This window comes from Eumetopias jubatus, unplaced genomic scaffold (genome assembly GCF_037043125.1).
Source record: "Eumetopias jubatus isolate StellerSeaLion01/CBP00866 unplaced genomic scaffold, mEumJub1_p1.0 scaffold_7, whole genome shotgun sequence".
NCBI lineage: Eukaryota > Metazoa > Chordata > Mammalia > Carnivora > Otariidae > Eumetopias > Eumetopias jubatus.
Genome location: NW_028274813.1, coordinates 119527297 through 119554554, shown reverse-complemented (window position 1 = coordinate 119554554; position 27258 = coordinate 119527297). Strand labels below are relative to the sequence as shown.

At 45.7% G+C, this 27258-nt stretch overlaps 1 protein-coding gene across 1 annotated transcript in view; it reads right to left on the bottom strand.

Annotated features, from left to right (window-relative positions):
* The window catches only part of IL16 (interleukin 16), a 69193-nt gene that overhangs the window by 30047 nt on the left and 11888 nt on the right, over positions 1–27258 (bottom strand). The window contains exons 2-5 of the mRNA XM_028089412.2: positions 8353–8461; positions 5153–5295; positions 3243–3353; positions 139–253 (exon numbers count right to left, since the gene is read on the bottom strand). Coding sequence (XP_027945213.2) covers positions 139–253; positions 3243–3353; positions 5153–5295; positions 8353–8461 — 478 coding nt within the window. The remainder of the gene's footprint in view (positions 1–138; positions 254–3242; positions 3354–5152; positions 5296–8352; positions 8462–27258) is intronic.

Below are 27258 nucleotides of genomic sequence, written 5' to 3'. Positions count from 1 at the left end.
TGGAAACACCCCCAGCAAAGTGCCTGTCACCACGGTGCTGGCGGGGCTGGGGGATGCATTTTGCTGTCCACTCTCTTCTACGGCCTAGCGATTCTGTCCGAATCCTCAAACCTCAGCCAGTGAGACACGGAGATCTACCTTCCTGCAGCCTTCCGTCGGCTGCCGCTGCTCCCCCCGCAAAGATAGTTTTGACGTAAATTCCGATGGGGCCATAAATGCTGTCCTTTCCCCCAACGATGCTGAAGCCCAGGCCCTGGGGGGAGAAGAGGAGAGAGGCAGCGTTAGGCGTGGTCCATGCTCTTCCCTGGGCTGAAGTTTGCCAAGGGCCTGCCCCAGCCCTGAGCCAAGGCCCCGGGGAGGAGACAGGGGCCCTTGGTCTCACACGCCTCTGGACTTCACAAAAGAATGGGGAAAACCAGGTCTTCAGGGCCAGACTGGGCTGCATGGGGTCGGGAGCTCTCCCGTGGGTCTGATGTCCTGACACAGAACCAGGGATGTGGCCCGAGAACCCCGGATGACGCTGAGCCCTGGCTCAGCCCCTCTTGCTGGCAATTCTGTCTCCGAGCCCCGGGTTAGCCCCTTGTAAAATGACGCTCAGAAGCTAACTCATAGGGTTGTGTTTGAAAATTCAGGGAGATCCCAAACAACAAAAGCCTGCGGGAATAATTACGGCAGCTTGCACTGGAGGAAGCACCGCTTCTCCTGCCAAGGGCCGTTCATTTCCCTTCTGTTTTGCATCCCACCCTCCCCTTCTTAAAGACTGTGACCCTGAGCCCCCTCTACTGGGTCATGAGCTGACAAATGCCCTAGGAGCTTGCAGCACCGGCCCGTGGTCTGGTCGGAGCTCAGGGACAGGAGACAGTCCCAATGGCAGCAGAGACAAAGGCAGAGGCAGATGAGCAAGCGAAAGGTGTGAGTGACGTCTGCACCGGAAGAAGAAATTCACACATGCTGGTTTGGTTTCTTGGTGACCGAGGAGCTCCCCACTTCCCAGGAAGGCTTAGCTGGGGTCTCGATGGGCTTCCTTCTAGACTCTCACCTCCCTGAAGGCAGTGAACAAATCCGGTGTGCCAGTGCTCAGGTGACGTGCGTCATGGAGCCAAGACACGTGCCAGGTGGCAGCTGGGTCTTTGGGTCCAGCTTGCAGGCGTGCCGGGCAGGGGTTCACAGCTTGGCTTCCGGACGGACCCCGCGGGCATGGCTACCATTGTAAGAGCCTCGCTGCTCGGGGGCATCACCCCCGTGCCAGAGCCATGGCCGGCCCGGCACCCATCCGCAGATGCCGTAGGGAACCAGGCAGGGAAGCCCCGCGGACGGGGTACTGTTCTAGGCTTCTGGTGAGGGTGCGTGTCCCAGGGTAGGAGAGACAAATGGTATCTGAGGGTGGCACAGGGCTAGGAAGAATGAGAGGGAGGCGTGGCTTCTGGGCTCCTCCGTGGACCCCGGCTTCACCGGGCTGAGGTAACTCCTGCAGACTCCAAGTCCGCCCACCCTGGTGAAGCGGCACAGCGCCCCGGTTAGAACGAGGCCTGGGAGTCGGGAAGTCTTGGGTCATTGTCTTAGTTTGGCTGCTAACTAACCAAGTGACCCTGAGCAAGTCCTGCGTCCTGCCAGACCCTCAGTGTCCTGGGCGGGAAAAGGGGGGTGACCCCAGGGCCGTCACCACGGTCGGAAGAGGCAGCCTTGCCAAGCCCTTAGCACAGGGCCTGGGTTTCCATAGCTGCCTTGTTGCCCAGAGATTTGCCTGTGACTCTAGCTCGAGCACTTACGGAGCCTTCTAGCTCTGCTTCCTCCTCCCGAACTCAGCCCTGGCCCCGCTCCTACTTGCCACCCTTGACCATGGGGACTCCCTTCAGGGCACAGGTTGTGTGAGGCGCACAATGGGAGGCCTGCTTGCGTCTGAGCGCACCACCCTGCCTGGCATCCAGGCTCCCTGCACCCAACACCCTGCACCTGGCTCGGTCCCCCGGCCCCTGCAGGCCGGCTCGGTCCGCCCTGTGACTACATGTGTGGTAACATGTGATTTAGTGAATGTACAGACACAGAGTTCAATTAAACCGTTTCCAGTCCTCTTTGCACGAGCTTTGGCGCCCTTTGCTTTCTTCTGAGCCTTGCAAGCGATTTTAAAAGCCAACTGTTTTTTAAATACCTCTACCTAAATCCCAGCATTGTGATGAACTAGTCAGAAAGCCAGGCTGTTAGGAGCAAAGTCAGCGTGGAGAGGGTTTGTCTTGTGATGAGAGGAGCAACAGGGTCTCCTCATTCATGTCTCTCCTGAGCTCCGGGAGGGGCGGGGAGGGGAGGGGAGGAGGGGAGGGGAGAGAGGACCCAGGCGTGCGCGTCAGGTCCCTCCCCTGGCCAGAAAGGAAGCAACCAGCAGGGAGCATCTTCCCCTCACACTACACGCCCAAGTTATAGTAGGGGGATTTAAAACCCAAAACCAAAAACCCACTATTCCATCATTTAAGCACTGGGGTTACTTGGGCTCATCTGTGAACTTTGCAACAACTGCCCGTGTCTGTTCCAGAATGTTCTGGAGGGAGCACAAAGAGACATTTGGGATGTGCCTCCACCACCTCAGCCTTGTCCCTCCTTTCGGGATTTCTCAGTCGTGCGGCAGAAATCAGTGTGAATATACAAAGTGGGTGGAGACACGTGGACTGAACACCTGTGTCCTCCCCAAACTTCGTGTGCGAGCTGGAGCCTTTGGGAGCGAGCAGGTCACAGGGTGGAGCCCTCGCGAACAAATGGGTGTCCTTATGGAGGAGATCCAAGAGCGCTCCCTCGCCCCTCGCCACGTGCCCAGTGCCCACACGGACAGAAGGCCCCGTCCACCCATCAGGAAAGTTGTCCTCAACAGACACCAAATCTGCCACCACCTTAACCATGGACTTCCAGGCTCCACAACAGTGAGAAGGTGCTAGTTAAGCCATCTCGTCCGTGTTTTTGTGATAGCAGCTTGAATGGACAAAGACACTACTTAAAGGATTTGAATTTAATCACCCGGTGAGACTCACTTCTAGGAAATATCATGCTGAAAACAAGTTGGCTGACAGTTGCCCCGCGGTGACCTGCACGGGTGAGGCAGGCCTGGAGGCCCTCCCCGAGCCTCCCCGGGGACTTGGCGACGCTCACACTAGCAGCCAGCATCATCAGGCCTCGCTCCTTCCTTCCCTGGACAGGACAGCTCCTCGGGGGCTGAGGTCCATCCAGAGTTTCTGCTGGCAATGGCCCTTGCTTACCTTGGCCTGGCCTTTCATCAGCACAACGTTGGAAATGACGGAAGCCTGGAGGCCTCCCGAGGGCTGCGCGAGCTGAGCCGTGCTGAGCGACCGTGCGGGTCTCGAGGTGCCCTGCAGGAGGGAGGCAGGGTGGGAGGGGTGAGCTGACAGGACTGCAGCAGCACACACCTCAGGGGCAGGGGGAGGGCCCGGACCCCCTCTCCTGGGGGGGGGCCCACGGCATGACCCCCGCGCGTGGTTGATGAGGCATGGTGGGAGTTTGGTGGAGATGGACTGGGTGGTTTCAGCCTTGCTGAGTCCTATCTCCCCGCAGACCAGCATCTGACAGTCCCCTGAGGCCTGACCCGATGGCAGGTGCGGAGTGCATCCCAGACCACGCTGCCCCGGGGCAGCGAGTCCTACAGCCAAAGTCTCAAACAGAGGTGGGGACCCCAGCCACCCAGAATGCCCTCGGCAGACTGTGTCTGATTCAAGACACACATGCTGAGAGCCCTCCTTGCGCCAGGCATGGAGTGAGGGGCAAGGAACATGGAGATTTTAAAACGCAGAACATAAATTGCAGGGGAGGCAGACAGGTGACTTGCACCGGAGAAGCAGAATGTGCCAGAGAGACAGACACCCCGTGTGCCGCAGGAAGCCACTCGGGAGGGGACAGTAGAGCTTTGGACTATGGGTCAGAGCTGAGACTCGAGCCCCGCTGCCTTGGGTTCTTTCCCTGGCTCTGCCAAGGACCAGCTGGTGACCTTGAGGAAGTGACTTAACTATTCTCTGCCTGTTTCTTCTTATGTTAAAATCATCTGCCACTTTGAGTGTCATCTTTTTCCTAACCCTGGGACCCCAATGCTCCCCGTTTGCAAATGAGAGACATACTAAGTCCACGAAAGGAAGGGAAGAGGGAAATGAAACTTGCAGGCATCTACCGGACTGAGTACCCTGCGGGGAGAATCAAACATCACTTGCCTACGGAGCACTCCCTCGGAGCGCTCATGCTCTGCTGGGGTGAGGGCTGTACGAGGACAGACGCCCAGGATGGGCACTGGGAAAAGTGTAAGGCCCATGCAGCCGGTGGGTCAGGAGCGCTCCCAGCAGAGGTAGTGCTAGGCAGGGGTCTGAAGGACGGGGGAGGCTTTCCAGAGCTAGAGAGGAGACAAAGAGGGATAAGGTGCTGCAGACAGGGGTGCAGGGTGTGGTGGTGGCAGCCTGAGGCACTTGGCTTACACCCCCCGGGGCTTAGGGAAGTGTCAGGAGGAGGCTGGGGACACCGAGCTCCGTGTCTGCTGAGCCCCCGACCTGCCAACTGATGCCCATAGAGGGAAGGACACACAGTGCGCAGCGCACGGGGCTGGGCTCAAATTCTGCCTGGTCCTTTAAGTTTTAAGGTGTGTGAACTCAGACAGCTACTCACCTGGCCAAGCTCCTGTTTCTTCACTCTAAAACGGGGCAAATAGTACATTCATTTCTGAGCTTATGAATTAGGGGCGCTATGTGTAAAGCACATCACCATAGCACAGGATTGAGAGCTCAGGTTGCGGAGTCCTGAAGGTCCGACTTCAAGCCCCAGGGCTGTCTGCCACTGGCCGTGTGCACGTGCGTGCATCCCTCACCTGTCCCAGCCCCGGTTCACTGTCTACCCCCTAGAGTCAGGATGCGGGTAGAATAAAGCCGGAGCTTGGGGTCTGCTCAACGGAATGCTCACGGCACCTCAGCTCCTAATAGCATAGACGTGCCGCACGTGGCGGCGCTCAACGGTGACCGTCGGCTGTGGGGTTCTTTCTTGGCCCAGAGCCGACCACTCCCACTGGCCAGCCCCCCCTCAGTAGTTGCACGGACACAAACCCACTAGCCAGGCCCCCCGCCGCCGCTGGTGAGTCCGGGCCCCTCCCCGCCCTCCTTCTCGCCTCCATTCTTACGGCAGCCCTTCCTGCTGGACAGTCGAGCTGTTGAGAGAGAGACTTCCGGCTGCTGCAGAGGGAGTAGGGCTGCCGGTCTGTGCAAGCTGCAGATTTCTTGATCATCGGGAAATCGGTATCTCCGGTGCAGCAGGGATTAACACCTAAAGCGCAAGAGGAGAAACGGAAGAAGTCACGTGCGCTCTCAACACACAAATGTCCGCTGAGAACACCCTCAGAGCCACCCCAAAGCCACGGGCAGGCGCAGGGGGACAGCCCAGGCCACTCCAGCCCCGCCTCTGCCCCCCATCCCCCTGCCACCAGGCAGCCCGAGGGCAGCTCCCACTCCCACCATGGAGCTGGGTCAGCATGGACCCAGGCCCCAGGGTCCGGACAGAGCGGGTTGCCTAAGCACAGACTGGTCTGCAAATGGCTCGTGGACGCGCTCCCGCCACAAGGAAACAGATCAAGATTACCATCGCAAGTTAAACATACAGCATTGATTGAGTTCATTGAAAATGTGGTCAAGTAACTCTTGAAAGGGAAACTGTATGTTGTGATGATTGTACAATAGTAATACGACTTTGCAAGTTACGGTGAAGTTGAATTAGGGAATGGAAAAATAAACTGGGAAAGAGATGAGGGGTGAAGGACACCATTTTCCAAAGGCGGGGGCAACTTAGAAAATAGAGCCTCAGGTATTCCTTAATTAATGAAACCCAACTGATTAATTAATTAACGACACGTAAAGGAAACCAGAAGTGGGGATAAAAATTGGATACACTTTCCAAATCGCTGCAAAAGTTAGGCACGCACCCAGAGCAAGAAGCAAGGAACAAACAAGTGATAATAACAAAGTATAAAAAGCAGGAAACTGAAACCAAATATTATTTGTAAAACTAACACCAATGGCCCGGACGTCTCTCCTTAAAAAGATGGCCACGTTTGCTTTCAAGATCTAACCGCACACCATTTGCAAGAGATAAATCAAACAAACAGAAAGAGTACAACGAAAGGCGGGCAGAAACTGACCACCAGTAAGCCATGCTGGACCCAACTTAAAAACACGTTTAGATTCTTATTTCACACCAAACAGCGAACATTAATGATGGATATAGTAGGCTTTAAAAAAAAAAAAAAAAGGCAAATTGTTTAGAAATTAGAAAGAAACATAGCCAAATATTGAATTGTTCTCTGGATATGGAAGAAACTTTAACATTATTAGGAAGGGAAAAAAATCTATAGGTTTAATTATATAAAGATATTCTTATCCTTATGTTAAAAAAAGACTTAAAAGAAAGACAATAAACTGAAGAAAGTATGTCCCACAAATATGACAGCCAAATATTAATGTAACTAAGAGGCTTTTTATAAATTAATGCTAAAACTGATCACCCCAAGAGAAAAATAGGTGGACTCCCCCAAAAAGAGAAAGGGATAAACGAAGGAACATTTAAGACAGCTGTGTGAAGAGGCTGGTTTTCGGGGCCAGCGAACCAGTCAAGTGCGAGCCCACGAGGCCCCTGAGAGGAACGAATGAAGGGCCGTGTACAAAGAGTGGACAGGGTTTAGGAAAATAGCGAAGCCATCCAGGTACCCAGGAACTGGCAGGTGCCTTCCCAGGGCCCGGTGGGTGCTGGATCCATGGAACGCGGGCCACCCTGACCTGGTGTCTAGTTCCAGCCAGACACACCCGGCCAAGACCACAGCACGGAGGCAGAGGAAACGGGGAAGAAATGCTCCGGCAGCTTCTCCTCCATCCTCCAGTCTCCTGGTGGTGCTCCATGGAAAACCAGAGGGCCAGGGGCCAGGAGGCCAGGGGGCCAGGGTCTGCTCGGTGTCCAGGGCACAAGCAAGGCTGGCTTCGTGGGCATGCACCTGTGAAGTCGCACAGAACCCCACACTTAGAGGGGCCTAGGCTTGGGTTTTAATGCCCCACCGCCTCCATTTTGAAATTCTTAATAATATTGGAGCAAGGTTCCCACACTTTCATCTTACACAGATCCCCGCAACTCGTGTAGCCGGTCCTGGGTGCGAAGAGGACCAGAAAAAAGTTGGGGGGGGGGGGTGTTGGAGAAGAGGGGAATAGAGAAAAATCTGCAGCAAATATATATTGTTAAATTTTAATACGGTGTGGGCTATGACCAAAGAAAGGTACTCATACACATTATTGGAGTCTTAGCTACTTAAATTTGGCAGCAGAGATCAAAATCTAAGGCATAGTTGCCTTTTGAAACTCCATTTCTAGGAAATTATTCTAAAGGGGGAAATAAGCAAAAACTTATGATTAAACAAAAAAGCAACTAGCAGTCCCAAAATAGGAAATGAGCTTGGCAAATCATGGTTTAGAGAGTGCATCCTACGGCTGAGTAACATGTGACGGAGTTGAAGGCACTTGCCCAAGGTTGCATGGATCATTAGTTCTGGAAGCAAGTGTGCACTCCTAACCATGCTCCCATCAATGGCCCCTTATGTTTCCCTAAGAAAATCATCACAAACGTAAGCAAAATTTCATGGACAAACATAACAATGCTGATTATCTTAGTGAAAAACAGAGAATAAATTAGTTATCTAATACTAGGGAGTTGGTTAACTAGGTTAGGCACATTCACATAATGAAATACGAGGCACCCACTGAGCATGGTGTTTACATAAGAATTTCCAAGGACAAGAAGTCGTGCTGTGTGCGCCCGCGTGCATGGACCCGTGCTCCATAGGCATGTAGAGGCATGGGGTGGAAGAACGGAAAAGGTTAACACGGATTATTTCTAATATCAGCATGCGGTGTGGTTTTAATCTCTTCATGCTTTTCTGCATTCTTCAAATGCCCTGACTTTGGAGTAGGGCTATTCTCTTTGCAGCAACCAAGAATCCTGACATCCTTCAGCCTCCACTCCCATCTGGTGACAGATGAGGTGATGGAGACCTTGGGAGAGCCAGTAGGCTTCCTAAAATCAAGAAGTACATCAGAAGACAGAGCAGGAGGAAAGCCCTTGCCTTTTATCCCCTATGTCGGCTCTTCCCAACATGGTACTTAAGTGCCATGGACACAGAAGCACCATGACAAATTCTCCCAGAGAGGCGAGCAGACCGCAGCCATGTTTAATCCAACTGAACCAGCCGAGACCCACCCTCCCCCAGATCTCTCCACGTCACTGATATTCCTGGTCCTCAGCGACAGCGAGGCTTCATTCCTGAGGACAGTTCCATGACGCACTTACTGGTTGAATTGCTGCGTGTCCTTTGATGACAGGCTTTGGGAAGCAGGAAGGTACTACTTTGCACTTCTACTTTTCCAGACCTTTCTCGGGAAGAAGTTGTGGAAGCTTCCTGCAAAACAGTTCCCACCTTTTATTCAGCAAGTCAGTTAGAACAGAAAAACATGCGTAGACAGCGGAGTTTGGGCACGGACCATGGAGGTTCTGGTTGGATTGTCTGTCTCCACCAGTAAATTATAGGCTCTATAAAGGCAGAGATTTAGAATCACCGTCATCCATTCATTTATAGATAGAGTCGCCCATTTAATAAAAATTGAGTGAATATACTGTGTAGATACTGATCTAAGGCAACAGATGCCGAATAAGCATGTCAGTCAATAGGTCTCTGATTCTTTGTCAGGTGCTGGGGAAACAGGTGCAAACAAGCCGGATAAGACACTGATGTTGGAACAATGCTGTTCTAGTGGAGGAAGGCCCTCAGCAAACAAGAAAACAAGTGCGAGTGATCAGTGATGACAGAGACAGACCAATGGAGGAAAGACCTCCCCTGAACGGGAAGCCATGGAGACGTGTTTCGTGTCAGTCAGTTCCCCCGTTCTGTGCGTAGGAAGCACTTAGAAACTTCTGCGGAATGAATGCTACATGAATAGGTGTCTTAATATTGAACCATCCTTGCATTCTTGAGAGTATTATGATTTTATCATATTGCTGATTTCCATCTCCGAAGATTTAATTTAGGGCCTTAAAAACCAGCATTCCCAAGTTATATTTGGTTATGGTTCTCTTCGTTTTCTTCTACCTTTTGCCATATTGTTCACATTTTCCTGGCTCTTTTTTTATACTAATAATTTGGAGCACTCTCCCACGGTGCTGAGTTTATAAAGCAATACGTTAAACAGTATACTTGACCTCATTTCTCTGTCAGGGTGAACAATGGAACAGAAAACATATGACTTGGGGGTTTTAGGGACAGAGGACGGAAGGACAGAGGGAAAGAGGTCAATAATGAGGATAATGGTATTAATTATTTTATTTCTCTGCCTAGAACTGTTTTTATATAACTTTATTACCCGCAATGATCTTGAACTAATTCTTGAATTATGTTGGTGCATTACTCACTACCATCATCCTTGAGTGTGTATGCGTGTGTGTGTGTGTTTTCTCTCAAGAAAGTTATGCAGATGGAAAGTTCTCTGAATATTTGCATGTCTGAGAATGTTATTTTGTGGTTGTCACACTTAAATTATTTGCTGAGTGCGGAGTCTTTGGGTGTTTGTCATCAGACCTAGAAACTATTGTCAGTTTGGATGCTACCTGGGATTTAAGTGTCCCGGGGTAGAGGTCTGTTAGGGGCACCTGCCACACTCTTCTAACTGAGAGGCCCGCCTTTGTTCAAAGCCAGCCTTGTCAGCGCCTGGTTAATGTCATGGGTCCAGGGTGTGTGTGTGTGTGTGTGTGTGTGTGCGTGTGTGTGTGTGTGTGGACTAGAGCACCTGGCCCACTTCCCAGGATGGAAGGATGATCTACTGTTGCCTCCCGCTTTGCACCCAACAACGCACCCTCTGCCCCAGCCCCTGGCACTGTGAGCGGGCAGGTTCTGGGGGGGGGGGGAGGGTCCTTCTGATATCTGCCCCACTCACTTCCTGCGTGGTCAGCGGCAGGCGAATTAGCCCTGCCCTCAATCCAGAGTCACCTGCACTGTGTCATGCATGAAGTTCTCAGAGGTTCCAGAATGTGGTTGGCCTCTTCCCACAGCTTCCTGTTCTCCCCATGCACTTCTCTTTATTAGTCTATATATTCTTTGAATTTTGGTAGAAATAGACTTTTTTGGTAGAAATTCTAAGAGGTGGGGGAATGAATAGAAGGTACTCCGGAGCCATCTGGAGCCAGAAGTCCACTCCCAGCCCTTTTTGTGTTTACAATTTTATCTAGTTCTGACTCAAGAGGATCCTGCAAGAAACCACATACCGCTTTCCTTTTCTTTCTTGACCAGATCAGGGTTTAAAACCAGGGCTCATCTTCCTACAGCACTCATTTTCCTTCTCAGCAGTAGGTGGTGCTATATTAACCTGAACAAAACTATCTTCAACCAGCCTCCCTGTGAGTCTCCAAACGGAAACAGAGCAGGAATTCTATGGAAGGGGGCTTAGTTCATTTGAATTTTTAAGACTATATTTCTAGGATTTAGCATCATGACTAGTTCTTTGAATCAACTGCTTCATTCAATATAATAGCCAAAGATACTTCTTAATTATAATAGTCCCTGAGGCCATGTCCTCTGATATTATTCCCACTTCTCCATGCTCTCCAAGGACACCATGCAAGTAAATAATTAAATGTGACGTCAGTAGCTCTTTTGGGTTCACTGAACATAAAGAAACCTAGTAAAACAGCCAATACGTCTTCTCGTCTAAAGTGCAGCCTTATTTGCAAAGTACCTTTGAAATGTGGATTTTCCCCAAAATCTCTAAAAAGATGAAGATAAATAAGTAAGCGAGGTATATACAAACATGAATCATCTTTGAAAATCATGTTTATAAGGAATTTTTGTAATATACATATGCTTGTATTATCATGGTAGGTAATTTAAAGAAAAAAAAAAGATGCTATGAATAGAAAATCGCCTCTCGGATCCCACCTTCGGTTGGTGGTAGTACGTGTCCCTTCTTCCCTGCACTAGCCCTCCAGGGAGCCAGCTCCCACCACAGCCACGCCAGAGCGAAGCACGTCGAGTCTGCACGACTATCCGAGTTTGGCACCTGCTGGGTCGACACAGGTTGCCGGAGCCTCCAGCTAGTTCAGAGACTGGCTCCGTGGCAGAGGGAAGGGACCAGCCGCCTGCCAATAGTCTCACAATAATCATGTAACATAGGCAGAAGGAAAGGACTAAAAATAAATACACCAAAATAGTAACATTTTCCATTCATCAAATGTTTATGAAGCACTTGCTATGCACGAGGCCCTATTCCAGGTAGTGAGATTATGTCAGTGGACAGGGTCCTGCTCTTACGAGCTGGCAGAGCGTGTCTGTGTGATGGGGTTATGCATACTTATTTTCTGATTTCACAACCCCTTGTATGTTCCACGTTTCCTACAACAAACGTGGATGACTTTTACAACCAGATCAGAGACAAAATGCCATTTTATATGCATTTCAAGTGTCACATGAGTAAACTTAAGACAGTATGTTGACTGTTCTTTTCTTTTTTTCTTTCCATCATCTTTATTAAGCTCCCTGTCCAAAACAAAATTTAGAAATAGCTCGGCAAGCAAAGCCAACTGATGGCAGGAGATTCATAGGAAGCGAAGACTTTTTTTTTTTTTTTTTTTTTTTTGGTCCAGATTACCTGGAGATGAATGTCATATTCAGAAGAGGGAAGCTTCCTTTTGGGGTTTCAGGGTTGGTTGTAGGAGGCTTGATCCAGAACCAGCTAGATGAACCCCTGGACCCCTCTGCTCTTTGCACACCAGTGGTGCAGCCTCTTCTTATCGGGCAGTGAGAGAAGCGACCCCTCGGCGCACAGGCAGGTCATGTAGCTGCCTCTGCAAGCGCAAGGCAGCACAGAGGAGTCCCTTCCTTCATAGCTCTGCGTCCTCCGACCAGGACCTTCTCAGACTCAGGTGGCAGGCGGCTGGTCCCTTCCCTCTGCCACGGAGCCAGTCTCTGAACTAGCTGGAGGCTCCGGCAACCTGCGTCGACCCAGCAGTTGCCAAACTCGGATAGTCGTGTAGACTCGACGTGCTTCGCTCTGGCGTGGCTGTGGTGGGAGTTGGCTCCCTAGAGGGCTAGTGCAGGGAAGAACGGACATGTACTACCACCAACCGAAGGTGGGATCCAAGAGGCGATTTTCTATCAGAAATGTAAAAAAAAAAAAGCCCAACTACATGACCCTGAAAAGTTCCCAAAATAGAGGCAGAGTGCACAAGCTTTGTGGACCTGCAACTTCCTGGACACCAACAAGAACCCAGCACTCATCCACACTCTGGGATTATTTCAAGGTATAGTTCATTCTCTTCAATCTGTACAACGCTGAGCGGAACGGTTTCTTTAGCAGAAATGCACTGTGGGACGGAGTGGGTAGAGGGTATGAGACCAGCAACATTAAAACTCGCATTACCCTGGGCTGGTCACCTAATTGCTTGGACCCAGTTTCCCCCTTTGTAAGCCAAGGGGGTCGATTTAACAACCTCTATAATCGCTTTCCACACTTCCACACTTCAGAACGCAACGGATGGTTATGTTTAAAGATCTAAGGGGCTACCGTCCTCTGGGAGATGATCACATGGTAGGAGATCATTCTCAAGAACAACATCGCTTTCCCTGGCTCCCAGAGGCACCTGGTCAGTCTTGGGCAAGATGTCCTGGGTGGCATGGTTTCTTCTCAAAGGAGCCTCTGTGGGATCCCCGCGAACTTGTGCACAGTGCAGCGCCCTTGGCGGCCCACAGAACACAGCTCTTCTGTTCCTGCTGCCAAGGGGGAGCAGCCCTGGAAGCCGAGGACGCATACTGAGGTCAGGGGCCAACAGACACATTTCCAGACGTGTTTCCTCTCATTGCCATCAGAGACGTGTCCATCACTACTCAGGTTGCAGTGCCCGCTCTAGTCGGCCCGACTGGTGCCTGAGCGGGGAATGCGGTGGGAGAGCCGGGAGGCTCTTGAAGGCATGTTTCCCAACATGACGATCAGCCGTGTGCCTGCAAGGGCTAAGCAGCCAACCCTCAAACACGGAAAGAGCCCAAGACCTGGGGGGAACACACCCAGAATGAAGATGCAGAGTTCTGGGGCGCTGTAGCCTATAAGTAACATTGTTCTGGAGTCTAAAGTCCTCCCCAGGGGCTGGAAGGAGCCATTGCTTTCCTAGGAGTGCTCATTTTATGTGTAGATTCCTGATGGCCGGCAAAAGCTTCCGGAGTTAGCAGGCTGCGTTCCACTTACATAGGAGTCTCCTCACTTTCTCTTTGAACCAAGACACCATAGCGGTGCCAGGCTAAGGGAATCGCAAAATATCATCCAACTGTCCTCCAGGTTGAGGCTCACTTATGGTGGTTGGGTTGATGATGCAGCAATAGGCTTTGATCTGTAAGTCATGAGGATGAACAACTAGGCCTGGCAGATGGGCTCCAGGATGAACAACTGGGCCTGGCAGACGGGCTCCAGGATGGTCACGCGAGACACCAAGGCCACACGCCTCCTGATGTACAGAGGAAGGGTGGGGACAGAAACTAGAAATCCTTCTCAAGTCCTCCTTCCCGCGGGGCTCCCTGCATGACCTCAGTCACGTTGTACTTCTACCTTTCCAAATGCCCCAACATGTCCATTCTTGCTGGCTCTGCCCTCATTCAGAGTATTCCTCTGACACTGGAATATTACAATGGCCTAGGGGTCTAGAAAGGGTCTTTTAAAAGAATTTTTAAAAAGATTTTATTTATTTATTTGAGAGAGCGAGAACAAGAGGGAGAGAGCGGCAGAGGGAGAAACAGATTCCCCGCTGAGCAGGGAGCCCGACTCGGGGATCAATCCCAGGACCCCGGGATCACGACCTGAGCCAAAGGCAGACCCTTCACCGACTGAGCCACCCAGGTGCCCCTTAAAGGATATTTTGAACAAATGGTTCTGGGACAACTGGACATCCACACATCAAAGAATGAACTGGTCTGTTTTCCCACAATAGACCAAAAAAAATTAATTTGAAATGGATCATAGACCTACATACTAGACACAACTGAAAAAAATTCTTAGAAGAAAACACAGATCCTCATGACCTTGGGTTAGGAAAACACTTCTTAGATGTGACACCAAAAGCACGAGTGATAAAAGAAAATGTGGAAAAGGGCTTCCTCAAAATTACAAAATTTGTGCTTCAAAGGAGACCATCAAGGAAATGAAAAGACAGCCCACGGAATTGCAGAAAATATTTGCAAGTTATGTATTTGATGAAGGATTTGCATGGAGATTATATAAAGAGTTCTTACAAGTCAATAATAGAAAGACAAATAATCCAATTGTTTAGATGGACAAAGGATCTGAATAGATACCTTCCCAAAGAGGTTACACAAGAAGCCAAGAAGCACATGAAGATATTCAGCATCATTAGCCATCAAGGGAATGCAAATCCGAGCCACAGTGAGGAGCCTCTGGTTCAAGATGGTGACTAGGGGGACTGAACTCACCCCCCCCCCACAGACAGGTGAAATCTACAGCCACATGTGGAACTATTTGCTCCAGGGAAAAAAACAAACAAACCACAAACTGGCAGAGAGACCCCTTTGCATCAGGCAAATGAGAAAGGGTAGGGGGATGGCAGGAATTCTGAAATACAGCCTCATAATCCCACCCTTGATGGGGCGGCCCACAGTCAGGAGGGAACTCGAAGCTTGGAGCTCCCCCATGCGGAGTCAAGAGTTTGTAGCCCACATTGGGCACCCCAACTTTTAGGGCTCCTGAGAAATGAACCCTCAAAACACTGGGATTTGAAGAGCCCTGGGACTCATGCCCCCTGGAGCCCCTGGGGTTGCTGCAAGCTGAGGACCGGCTCCTAAGGGGCTGGCGCACACTCCCCACCCCAGGGTCAAACGGAAGCAGCCCTCTGAAAAGTCCCCAGATTTTATGTGAAAGAGACTCATTTGCTCATTTTAAAGCATTGGTCTGAGGGTCAGGGGCCTGCGGGGGGTCCTCGCCGGGGACAGAACTGGTGGGCGCCATCTTCACACCACCCCTCCACTATTGGGACAAAGCCATTGGGTCGCATCCTTCCCTCTTCAATCTCTTGTTTCTATTTTCTTTTCCTTCTTTTATTTTCTTTTCCTTTTTCTTTTTTGGTGAGTGCCAGCTTCGTGCCCCCCCCCTCTGCTGGACTCCAGAGCACCAGGATCCCCCAGAGGGAAGCTTCTATGCACGTCTGATGTGCCGGTTTTTACGTCTGGTGCTGGTGACCCCGTTTCTGCAGGTGTCACCCAGGGGAAACCGTTTGAGCACCTGGCTTTGGGGGCCGGGGGGTGGGGGTGGGGGGACTTGTGCTCCTCAGTCCCCTGGGACTGCGACTGTTGGAGAGACAGTTGTTGGCATGCCACCATCCCCAGGGAAATGCACAATGGCCAGACTGAGCCCCCCTCCCAGCCCCAGCCTTTCTGAGAAAGAGACTTACTTGTTACTCCTAGAGCTTCAGGCTTAGGGACGGGCTTCAGATCTGGCACACGTCTGGAGGTTCTGGAGGTGCTGTTGGGGAATGTGGGCCGGGGATGTCCTTTGCCTCGCTATAGCTCACTGGTGTCTCCCAGGAAGGAGCCTATACACGTGCCTGAGCAACAATGTTTGTGGCTGCTTCTAGGGGACCCCTCTGCATCACCTGGCTCTGCTGGGCAGCAGGCCTTACACTTGTGGTCCCACAGGACTGCACATATGTGCATTCCTTAAAAGCTGCTGCCTGGGGGTCTGGCTTCCAAGCCACCTAAATCTAGGTGCTGACCGAGATCTTCCCTTTTGGGACACGGGCTGGTTGACAGACCCTCACCTACTGGGAGCTTTAAAAACAAGACAAACTCCTTGGACAATCACAAAGATTTGAGAGACAACCAAGAGCTGGGACAGGGTTGTGTGACACGTGCTATAATGTGGATGACCCTCAAAAACATAATACTAAGTGGATAAAAGCAGTCACAAAAGACCACATATGCTATGATTCCAATTTTTTGTGAGAAGTTCAAAATTGGCAAATCTTAGAGACAGGGAGTAGATTCGTGGATGGTTAAGGATGGACAGGAGCTGGGGGGCAGTGTGGGTAGAAAGCGGCTGCTAAGAGCATGGGGCTTCTTTTCCTAGAGATGAAAATGTTCTAAAATCAGATAGTCACATAGGTCTTGGATGTGTCTTCTTAACTCCTGGGTATTTGGACTTTTGTTTATTTGCTTCTGTTGTCAGTGTAATCTTTCTTTCCATTACTTTAATTGCAGTTTGTACATAAGGAAAATACTGATTTCTTTATGTTAATTTTGACACCACACCCCTTACAGAATTCTTTTATTGTTTACTCTAGAGGGGTTTTTTTTGATGAGTCTCATGTGCTTTCCATAATTAAAATCCTTTTATCTACAAAAAACATAATGAAATAAAATCGCATAGTGGTGACAGTTACACGACTCTGTAAATATGCTAAAAACCATTTAGTTGGACACTTTAAATGGGCACATTATACAGCGTATGAGTTATATCTTAATAAAATCACTTTGAAAGGAAAATTCATTTATTCATTCATAATGCCCCTGCCCTGGACTGCTTCTTCTGCTAGCATGATTTCATAAAGATGCAAATGCTCCTCTTGAGCCTGATCGAGTCTCTGGTGCATCTGTCTCTGATAGATTCAAGATCCAGTCTGAGCTCCCCAGCTCATGCCTTCTCTGACGCTGCTCAGACCCACCCACACCTCCCAGCCCAGTGAGCAAGATCCCCTGCCCCATGGACCTTCTGCATCCAGTCCTGTCTTACGGTGGCCCATCCTTGCTCTTCTTCCCTCTTCGAGAATACCCCACCAAATGTATTCTGTAAGAATAAATTCAGGCGTCATACCTCTGTAGTGATGTCTCCATGCAAAATAGCTGCCTCCTGAGAAAACCAGGGACTGTCTCTGCTAATCAGACCCAAGGAAAGCTTAAAAGTGGGAAGGCACTGAGATGCTTGTGGGCGATTGTTTTAATAGCCGATAGGACCACCCTTCATTCATCTTCTTCCAACCTAGTCTTACTTATTTGTTTCACATTATAAAACTATGTTGCCTAGTCAAAAATTTATTCCTCTTATTAGTTTTGTAAGCACTCTCCTAAATTTACAACTCTGGGGAATATCACTTTTCCAAAAAAACTGAATATTTTTTCTGCCAAAACAGGGTTTGTATTTCTACTAATTTAATAGAAATGACCCTCAGTCGAGTTTTTATCATATCAGATCCTGTGGGATTTTCAGAAGATTTAAATGAAATCATCTATGCGAAGTACCTGGATAGATGACCAGCAAGAACCCTAATAATCCAACCAGTCACCAAGTAATGCCAATCTAGTTCCCAGCTATCTCTCAATTCTGTCACATCTTTTTCATAGTCTAGAGATTTGTTGCAGGAAATAACTGGACAAAATGCACAAAGATGTGTGTAGAAATATGTTTATCCCATTGTCTGTAACAGAAAACAATGAGGATGTTGAGGATGTTATGATAGTAACTCGTTACTTTGATCCCTCTGCTAAAACCAAGTAAAAGCGTGGGTTGGAGTGGGAATGTATCAATGAAATAGCAAAGGAGGAAGGAATTCTCAGAAGCCAAGAAATAAAAAAGGCTGCACCACAATTTTCCTGGCAGGTAAGCAGCCCAGAAGCTGGCTGATGCCCCGAAATCACTTTATGAACCAGCTGGACTTGAACTTCGCCTTCTATAGCTTTCTGGGATGTCGGGAGCAGACAGAAAGTCCCGATTTCTTCCCAAGATGCAGAGTTCAAGAGGACACTCCGCATAGAGGAAGCCCTCATTAATTACATCTTCATTTGAAATGTACACCCTCCCCCCCACCCTCAGGAACTGCATGAAAATTGTCAGTCTGGAAATGGCCCTAATGGAAGGAAGGAAAGCTTTTCTGATTTGCTGGTGATTAACAGTTACCAGATGGCCCTCACAGGACTTGGTAACCCTAATTCATACCACATGCATGTCTTGAAAAACCTCTAGACAAGAATGTAGTTCAAAATGGTTCCAGGCTGGTGGTGCCCCGGCCACCTGGCAGAAACAAATTCGAATCTTCTCTGGAGGAACAAGCTTTAACCTGGGTCACAAAGATTCCCACCAAGAAACTAACAAGACTTATAAGCTCTCCGAGAAAAAAAAGTTAAATAATAATAATAATAAAAACAAAACACATATTGGAATAAGGCACCATGAGAGAGAACCAGAAGGAGCAATACACACCAAAATCAGCCCTGCGAAGACTTCACATAGTGGGAAAAACAGACACAGAAAGCAAAATAAATATATTTAAATTTTTAAAGAAATAAAAGAGATGATTGGGCAATTTGAGGAGAGAGGAACCATGAAAGTTTCTAAGCAGACTTGGGAAAAGTACAGAGAAATTTTAAAAATCATAAAATTATTGATATTTGAAAGTAAATAGGTGGATTGAACCGTGGATTGAGAGAGCACCGCAGGAGGGACAAGAGAATTGATCTGAAGAAGACCAGCCTTCCGGAACAAGACTCACTGCACATGCGCGAGTATGCGGGTCTTCCAGTCCCAGTGAAATCATCCATCCACAGGGTCACGAAACGCAACAAATCCCAAATAAGATGAATAAAAAGAAAAGAGTACTTGGACAGCTCCTGGTTGAGCTATGGGACATCGAAACATTGACATAGATCTGTAAAGCGGCCAGAGAGAGGGCAGACCGTCTTTAAACGAGCAAGGATTAAACCCAAAGCTCTCGTCTCAGCGGCAATTGTGAATAATCAATCCAATGTGGCAAGAGAAAGCAACCATCAGCGTAGACTTGGAGGCCAGCTAACGTATCCTTAAGTGTGAGTAGAATGAAGACCTTTCGGATAGAGAACCTGAGAGAGTTCACCACCAGTATATCCTCACCAGTGACATTCCAGAGAAGGCAGAGTAGGAGGTGGGGGGGGGGGGGGAGGGAGAAGACATATATATATTTGTATTTATACATATATAAATATATATGTAAAAATAGAGCTGAATTAGCTGAAAGTAGTAGGATATAAGCCGAGAGAGAGCACTACTGGAATGAAAATATTCAGTGGTTTTTGCACCATTCCGAAGGAGGGTAAAAGTAAAAACTGATAAGTTTAACATTGAAAACCTGGATGTGCATGCCAAATTTTCTGGGGTAATCATAAAATTACAGACACAGAGTTATAAACAGAACCAATAAGGAAGAAAAAGAATGAGAAAAATATGACCACCAAAAAGACAAAAAAAGAAACACAGGAAAAAAAAACAGGAAAAGTAGAAAAAATATTTAAAATGAAATAATTTTACATGCAAGTGTGTGCATAATTTAAGAGGCTCTATGAACCAGCTAAAAGACAAGGATTGTCAGGATAAATTTACTTAAAAAAATTTTTTTAGACACTTCACTTGACTTTTAAAGAAAAACTTCATTTTTAAGAGCAGTTTTAGGGGGCACCTGGGTGGCTCAGTCGGTTAAGTGTCTGCCTTCGGCTCAGGTCATGATCCCAGGGTCCTGGATCGGGCCCCACGTTGAGCTCCCTGCTCAGCGGGGAGCCTGCTTCTCCCTCTCCCGCTGGCCCTTCCCCTGCTTGAGCTCTCTCTCTGTCAAATAAAAAAAAAAAAAAGAGCAGTTTTAGGCTTAAAAGAAATTGAGAGGGAGGTTCAGAGATTTCCCACATACCCTCTGCACCCACACCATCAGCATCCCATGCCAAGAGGGCACATCCATTACCAAGGATGAACCTACATTGACACGTCATCATCACCCAAAGTCCACAGTTTGCCTGAGGCTCCCTCTTGGTGGTGTGCCTCCTGTGGGTCTGGACAAATGTGTACTGACAGGTACCCATCACTGTAATCTCATACGGAGCATATACTTCACCGCCCCTGTGATCTGCCTATTTACCCCTCCACCTGCCCCACCCCGGGCATCCACTGACCTTTTAACTGTCTCCATAGATTTGCGTTTTCCAGAATGTCATGTAGATGGACTCACACAGTGTGCAGGCTCTTCGGATTGGCTTCTTTCTCTTAGTGATATGCATGTGAAGTTCCTCCATGCCCATTCAGGGCTTGACAACTCATTTGTTTTCAGGGCTGAACAATATTCCATTGTCCGGATGCATCCAGTATATGAATGCACCTCCCTATTGAGGGGCATCTTGGTTACTTTCAAATTTGAGCGATTATGAACAAAGCTGCTGTACACATCCATGTGCGGGATTTTGTGTGGACACAAGTTTTCGGCTCCTTTGTGTAAATGCCAAGGAGCCCAAGTGCTGGGTCATATGGCAACACTATGTTTAGTTTTATAAGAAACCACCAAATTCTCTTTCAAAGTGGCTGCACCACGTTGCACTCCCGCCAGCAGAGAATGAGAATTTCTGTTGCTCTACATCCTCACCAGCATGTGGCGTCCTCAGTGTTCCCTGTTTTGGCCCTCTAATATGTGTGTAGTGGTGGCTCATGGTTGTTTTTGTTTGCATTTCCCTGGTGACCTATGATGCGCAGCATCTTTCCAAGTGCTTACCTGCCATCTGTAGATCTTCTCTGGTAGGGTATTTATTTACACTTTGGCCCACTTTTCAATTAGGTTGTTTGTATATTTTGGATAATAGTCCTTCATATATTTTGTTATATATTTCAGATAACAGTCCTTTATCAGATGTGTTTTTGGCAAAGATTATATCCTACTCTGTGGCTTGTGTTCTAATTCTCTTGATAATTGTCTTTCACAGAGCAGTCTTCTTAAAAATTTTTAAAAGATTTTATTTACTTATTTGAGAGAGAGAGAGAGAGCTGGGGGAGGAGCAGAGGGCGAGGGACAAGCAGACTCCATGCTGAGCACAGATCCTGACATGGGGCTTGATCTCAGGACACTGAGATCACGACCTAAGCTGAAATCCAGAGTCAGATGCTTAACCAACCGAGCCATCCAGGTGCCCCAACAGTCTTTAATTTTAATGAATTCCAGCTGGTCAATTACTTCTTTTATAGGTAAATCAGACAAATGCTAATCAAAATCAATCTGGTACCATTTTATAGAAAAAGGAGATTTACACAACAAAAATTAATAGAGGTAAGGTCACTCACTATAGAATACCTGCTTTAAATCATGAGTAAGATAGAATTCTAAGCTTGTTTACACCTTGTTTAGCCCCTCTATGTTGACATAACAAGGAAAATCTAGCATAGATTTTTAACCTACTCCCCAAACACTGCTAGATCAAGCAGATAAACATCAGAAAGTGTGTAGAGCATTTAAACAATACAATTAACCATAGTGGAATACAATCTCTCCTCAAACATACATAAAATATTTGCAAAAAATAATCGTGTACAGCGTCATCCAACAATTCTCAATAATTCCAATGGCCTAGAATAGTACCACACTTTCTGACACCACCACCATCAGCCATAAAACATGATAAAAAGACAGTTGGAGAGACAAAAGACAGATTCATGTTGCCAGAGGTTAGGGGTGGTATGAGGCTGGGTGTGACGGTAAAGGGGCAGTGGTAGGGGGCTGGGGGAGATGGAGCAGTTCTGTATCTTGACTGGGATGGTGGTTACACAGATGTACATGCGGGGTAACATAGCACAGAACTACACATACATCACAATAGTGTTAGATCTCCGGTTTGGATGTCCTACATAGATTTTATGGAAGATGCAACCATTGGGGAAAACTGGGTGAAGGATATACTACTTGTACTTTGCCACTTTGTGGGAATCTACAATTATTTCAAAATAATTCAAAAAGGTTTTGCAAAAGATTAACTGGAAAATGCTCATACATTTGAAAATTAAGAATCACACTTTCTAAATAACTCATGGGTCAAAGAAGAAATTATATTGGAAATGTTAAAGCATTTAGAACTGAATGATCATGGACATTTGGATATCAAATCTTATGAAATACAGCAGAAGATAAAGCTATACTCATAGAAGAAGTCATCATCTTAAATGCTTATATTAAGAGAGATAAAGGCTGAAAATAATTAATGAGCTAATCGTCAAAGGAAGTAGGGGAGAATCAATACTAGAGATAAGAACAAGACTTATTAGACATGCAAGAGGGGGACTGACTAAATTAAAAATTGGTTCTGGGAAAATATTTTAAAATATTGGTGAAACTCCAGCAAAAATAATCAAGAAAAAAAGAGAGAGAGAGAAAACACAAATAACATGATGTGTTAAGAGGGGACATGATTACAGATGCAATACATATTACAAAGATAAGAGAATATTATAGACAACTTTATAGAATAAATTTGAACAATTAAGTGAAATGAAAATTTTCTGAGAAAAAAAACTATCAAAATCAACTCAAAAAAGTTAGGAAATCTTCAAAAGTCTGTAAAATTTAAGAAACACCCAAGCAAGAGAATTCTAGAGCCAGACAGTTTACTGGAGAATTCTACAAAACGCTTAAAGAATTAACATCAATTGTATACAGAGTTTTCCAGAAAATAGGAAAGAATACTTCCCAATTCATTTTATGATACTAGTATTACTTTGGTACCAAAACCAAAGACAGTATAAAAAAAGAAACTTACAGATCAATATTCCTTGTGATCGCAGAGGTAGAAATCCTTCACAAAATACTTCAAATAAAATTCACCAGTAGATAAAAACAACTACACATGATGACCATGTGGGGTTGTTCCAGGATGCAGGGATAGTTCATTTAAAAATTAATTAGGTAATCTACCATATTAACAGGCTAACAAAGAAAAATCACATGATCATATCAATCAATGCAGAAAAGCATCTGATGAAATTAAACACCTGTTCATAACATAAGCTCTCAGAACACCAGGGCTAAAGAAGAACATTCTTAATGTCATAAAGAATATCTACACAAAACCCATAGCTAACAACACTCTTAATGAGGAAAACTGAATGCTTTGCCTCTGAGATTGGGCGCAGAGCAAGAACACCTAATCTCAACCCTCATTCAACTCGGTACTGAAAGTTCTAACCACTGCAATAAGGCAACAAAAATAAACAAAAAGCATACAGATCTGAAAGGAAGAAACAAATCTGTCCTTATTTGTAGATGACATGATTGTCTACATAGAACATCCCAAGGCATCTATGAAAATAATTCATAGAACAAAAAAGTGAGTTCAACAATTTGCAGGGTACAAACTAAACATAACAAAAATCAAATATATTCCTTTCTATGAGCAATGAACACATTGACACTAAACTTTAAATGCATACCATTTACAATCACTCAAAACATACTTGGGCATAAATGTAACAAAACATTTACAGGACTTGTATGCTGCAAACCACAAAACACTAATGAAAGAAATCAAAGATCTCAGTGGATAGAGAGACATAACCATATTCATAGATTGGAAAACTCACATAGTAAAGATTAATTCTCCCCAAATTCATATATAAAGTTCATGTGATTCCTGCTAAAACCCCAGCTAGATTTTTTATAGATATAGACAAAATTACTCTAAAATTCATATGGAAAGACAAAGAGACTATCATAGTTAAAAACAATGTTGAAAAAAGAACAATAAAATGGAGAAATCTACCTACTTGATTTCGAGATGAATTATGTAGCTACAGTACCAAAAATGTGTGGTATTGGAAGAGGGATATACATATAGAATAGAGAACCCAGGAATAGATCTACACAAATATGCTCACCCGATTCATAACAAAGGTGCCCACACCACTCCTTGGGGGCAAGATAGCTCTTTTAACAAATGATGCTGTAGCAAGTGAACGTTGATGGGTGTGGGGAGGCAGGTGGGGAAGGAGGAAGCTTGGCCCATGTCTCTCATCTCATACAAAAATTAACTCAAAATGGACCTATGTGTAAAATGCGAAAGTACAAAACTTTTAGAGAAGATAGAAGAAAATTTTCAGGATCTAGAGCCAGGGAAAGAATTCTTAAACTTGACACCAAAAACATAATTCATATAAGGAAAAATTGATAAATTAGACTTCATCCAAATTAAAAACTTTTGTTCTGATAAATTAGACTTCATCCAAATTAAAAACTTAAGATCCCATTAAGAGGATGTAAAGACAAGCTATAGTTCTAGACAAAATATTTGCAAACCACATATACAATAAAAGATGAGCACCTGGAATATATAAATAATTCTTAAAACTCCACAGGAAAAATAACAATCTTATTTGAAAATGGGCAAAAGACATGAACAGACATTTCGCTGAAGAGGCAAATAAGCACATGAAAAGATGTTCAAAGCCATCAGCCATTGATGAAGTGCAGATTAAAACCACAATGAGCTATCACTACGTACCTATCAGAATGGCTAAAATAAAAAATAGCAGCATCCAATACTGTCGAGATTGCAGAGAAACAGGATCGCTCATACTTTGCTTACATGTATGTGAAATGGGAAGACCACTGGAAAGTTGTTGGGCAGTTTCTTTAAAAATAAAACATAAAACAATTGTACAACCCCAAAACTGTGCTCCTGGGCATTTTTCCCAGAGAAATCAAAATGTATCTTTCATCTGCACAGGAATGTTGAGATCATCTCTATTCCTGACAGCCAAAAAGTGAGAACAACACAGAGTCCTTCTGTTGTGAGTGGTTAAACAAATTGTGGCACATCCAGACCATGTAGCATGACTCCACAATCAAAAGGAGTTACTGATGTACTCAACAACCTGGTGAACCTCCAGGGAATTATGCTTAGTGAAGAAAGCCAGTCCCCAAAGATTACACACTGTCTGATACCATTTGTACAATGCTGTTGAAATGACCAAAGCATAGAAATAGTTGCCATGGGTGAAGGCGGAAATGGGGGGGTCACTATAAAGGGACAACATGGGGAATCTTTGCAGGAATGGAGATATTCCATACACGGACTGCATCAATACCAATAACCCGATTGTGATATTATACTATCATTATCCAAGATGTTACCCTTGGGAGAAGCTAAGGTATATGGATTTCTCTGTGTTATTTTCTTACAACTTTAGTGAATCTACAATAATCTTGAAATAAAGAATTTAATTTTAAAAACTATTTTTAAATTGCATTACCAATTCCAGAAAATAGTTAGAAAATAGAATTCTTTAAAAAGGTAACATTACAATTGTATCAGAAAATAAAGAATATCTAGGAACTAATCTAAGGAAAGATATATAAGAACTTTCTGAAGAAAATTACAAAACTTACTGAAGGGCATAAAATAAGTCCTGAAAAATGGAGAGATAGGTCATATTCACAAAAAATGGGAGAGTTAATATAAAGTCATTTATAAATGTAATGCAGTACTAATCAAAATTTCAAGTGTTTTTTAAAACATCACAAACTGATCCTTAAATCTTTAACAAGAATCAAAGGGCATCAAACAGACACATACTTGAAAAAGTAAAGACAGAGAAACTTACATTCAAGAGAACATACTTACTTTTAAATGTAATGATTAAGATAGAGTTTTGACAGTAGGATAATTGTTCTGACCAACAGAACAGAATAGGGAGCCTAGAATAGCTTCATGTTCATACGAGGAAATCTGATTTGTAACAGAACTAACACTGTACTTTTGCAGGGAAAGACAAATACTCCAGCAGAGGGTACTGGGACAACTGGTCAACCATGTAGAAATAATGTAATGCACCCCCATGTTCACAAACATCAATTCCAGGTGGATTAAACACATAAATACAAAGGGCAAAACTGTAAGATGTTATATCTTATATAGATATATATAAGAAGACAATAGAAGAAGGTAGACATTATAATAGAATGTGTTTACTTTAGAAAAGGATAAAAGTTTCAAACAAGATGCAAAACAGCACAAACTGTAAGGCACATGATTGGTAAATTCCCCATTAAAATGAAGAACTTCATGGGGTGCCTCAGTGGCTCAGTCGGTTAAGTGTCTGACTCTTGATTTTGGTTCAGGTTATGATCTCAGGGTCATGGGATTGAGCCTAGCATCGGGCTCTGCGCTCAGCGAGCCTGCTTGAGATTCTCTCTCTCCCTCTCCCCCTGCCCCTCCCCCTGGTCACATGCTCCCTCTCGCTCTCTCTCTCTAAAATAAATAAAGAAAATATTTTTTAAATAAAATAAAATGAAAAACTTCTACTCATCAATTAAAAGAGTAAAATGACAAGTTAAAAGCTGGAAAAAGAAAAGACCAACAACCCAAAGAAAAATTTAAAAAGTTCAGATAGTCATATCACATAAGAGGAAATTCAAGGGCGCCTGGGTGGCTCAGTTGGTTAAGCAACTGCCTTCGGCTCAGGTCATGATCCTGGAGTCCCGGGATCGAGTCCCACATCAGGCTCCCCTGCTCAGCAGGGAGTCTGCTTCTCCCTCTGACCCTCCCCCCTCTCATGTGCTCTCTCTCTCTCTCTCTCAAATAAATAAATAAAATCTTTAAAAAAAATAATAAAAAAGAGGAAATTCAAACATCCTATAAACATGGAAATATGTGCAACCTTACTAGTAATTAGGAAAATGCAAATATAAATTAATGTGAAAAACAATTTAATAGGCCCCCAGATTGGAAAAAAGCTTAAAGCTTGAGGATACCAAGAATTGATGAGGATGCAGAGCAACCAAGAAAGTTATAGCTGCTGAAGGAAGGGTAGACTGGCACAACCACTTTAGAAACTAATTTGGCAGTATCTAGTACAAATGAAGATGCCATACCCTAAGACTCATTAATTTCACATCTAGCTTTATACCTATTGAAACTTACAGAGATGCACAAAGAGGCAGGTACAAAAATGCCATAGCAGTGCAGGCTCTAAATCAAAGAGGAGTAAAGGGAAATACCCCAAATGCCTATCAATAGTAGAATGGATGAACCGTAGGTTCACACAATAGAATTCCATAGAGCAGTGAAAAAAAAATAAATAAACTACAACAAAATGAAATGACATGAATGAATTTCTGGAACATAATTTGAATAACAGAAGCAAGTCTACCAAAGAGCAATCACTGTGCAATTGCATCTATATTATCTCAAAAATAAGTAGGACGGATACTTCCAAATTTCCATGACAAGATGGTGTCCACTCACTTTCTTCCTCCCTGCTAAATACAACTAAATACCCTGGAAATTATTCAATAGATAGCAGTAAAAGAATTCTGAAAGCCAGAAAGGAGACAGCTAACTGGGTAAGGACCTCAGCACTTGAGGATGACAATATGGGGAGCTCCCTGCGCTTG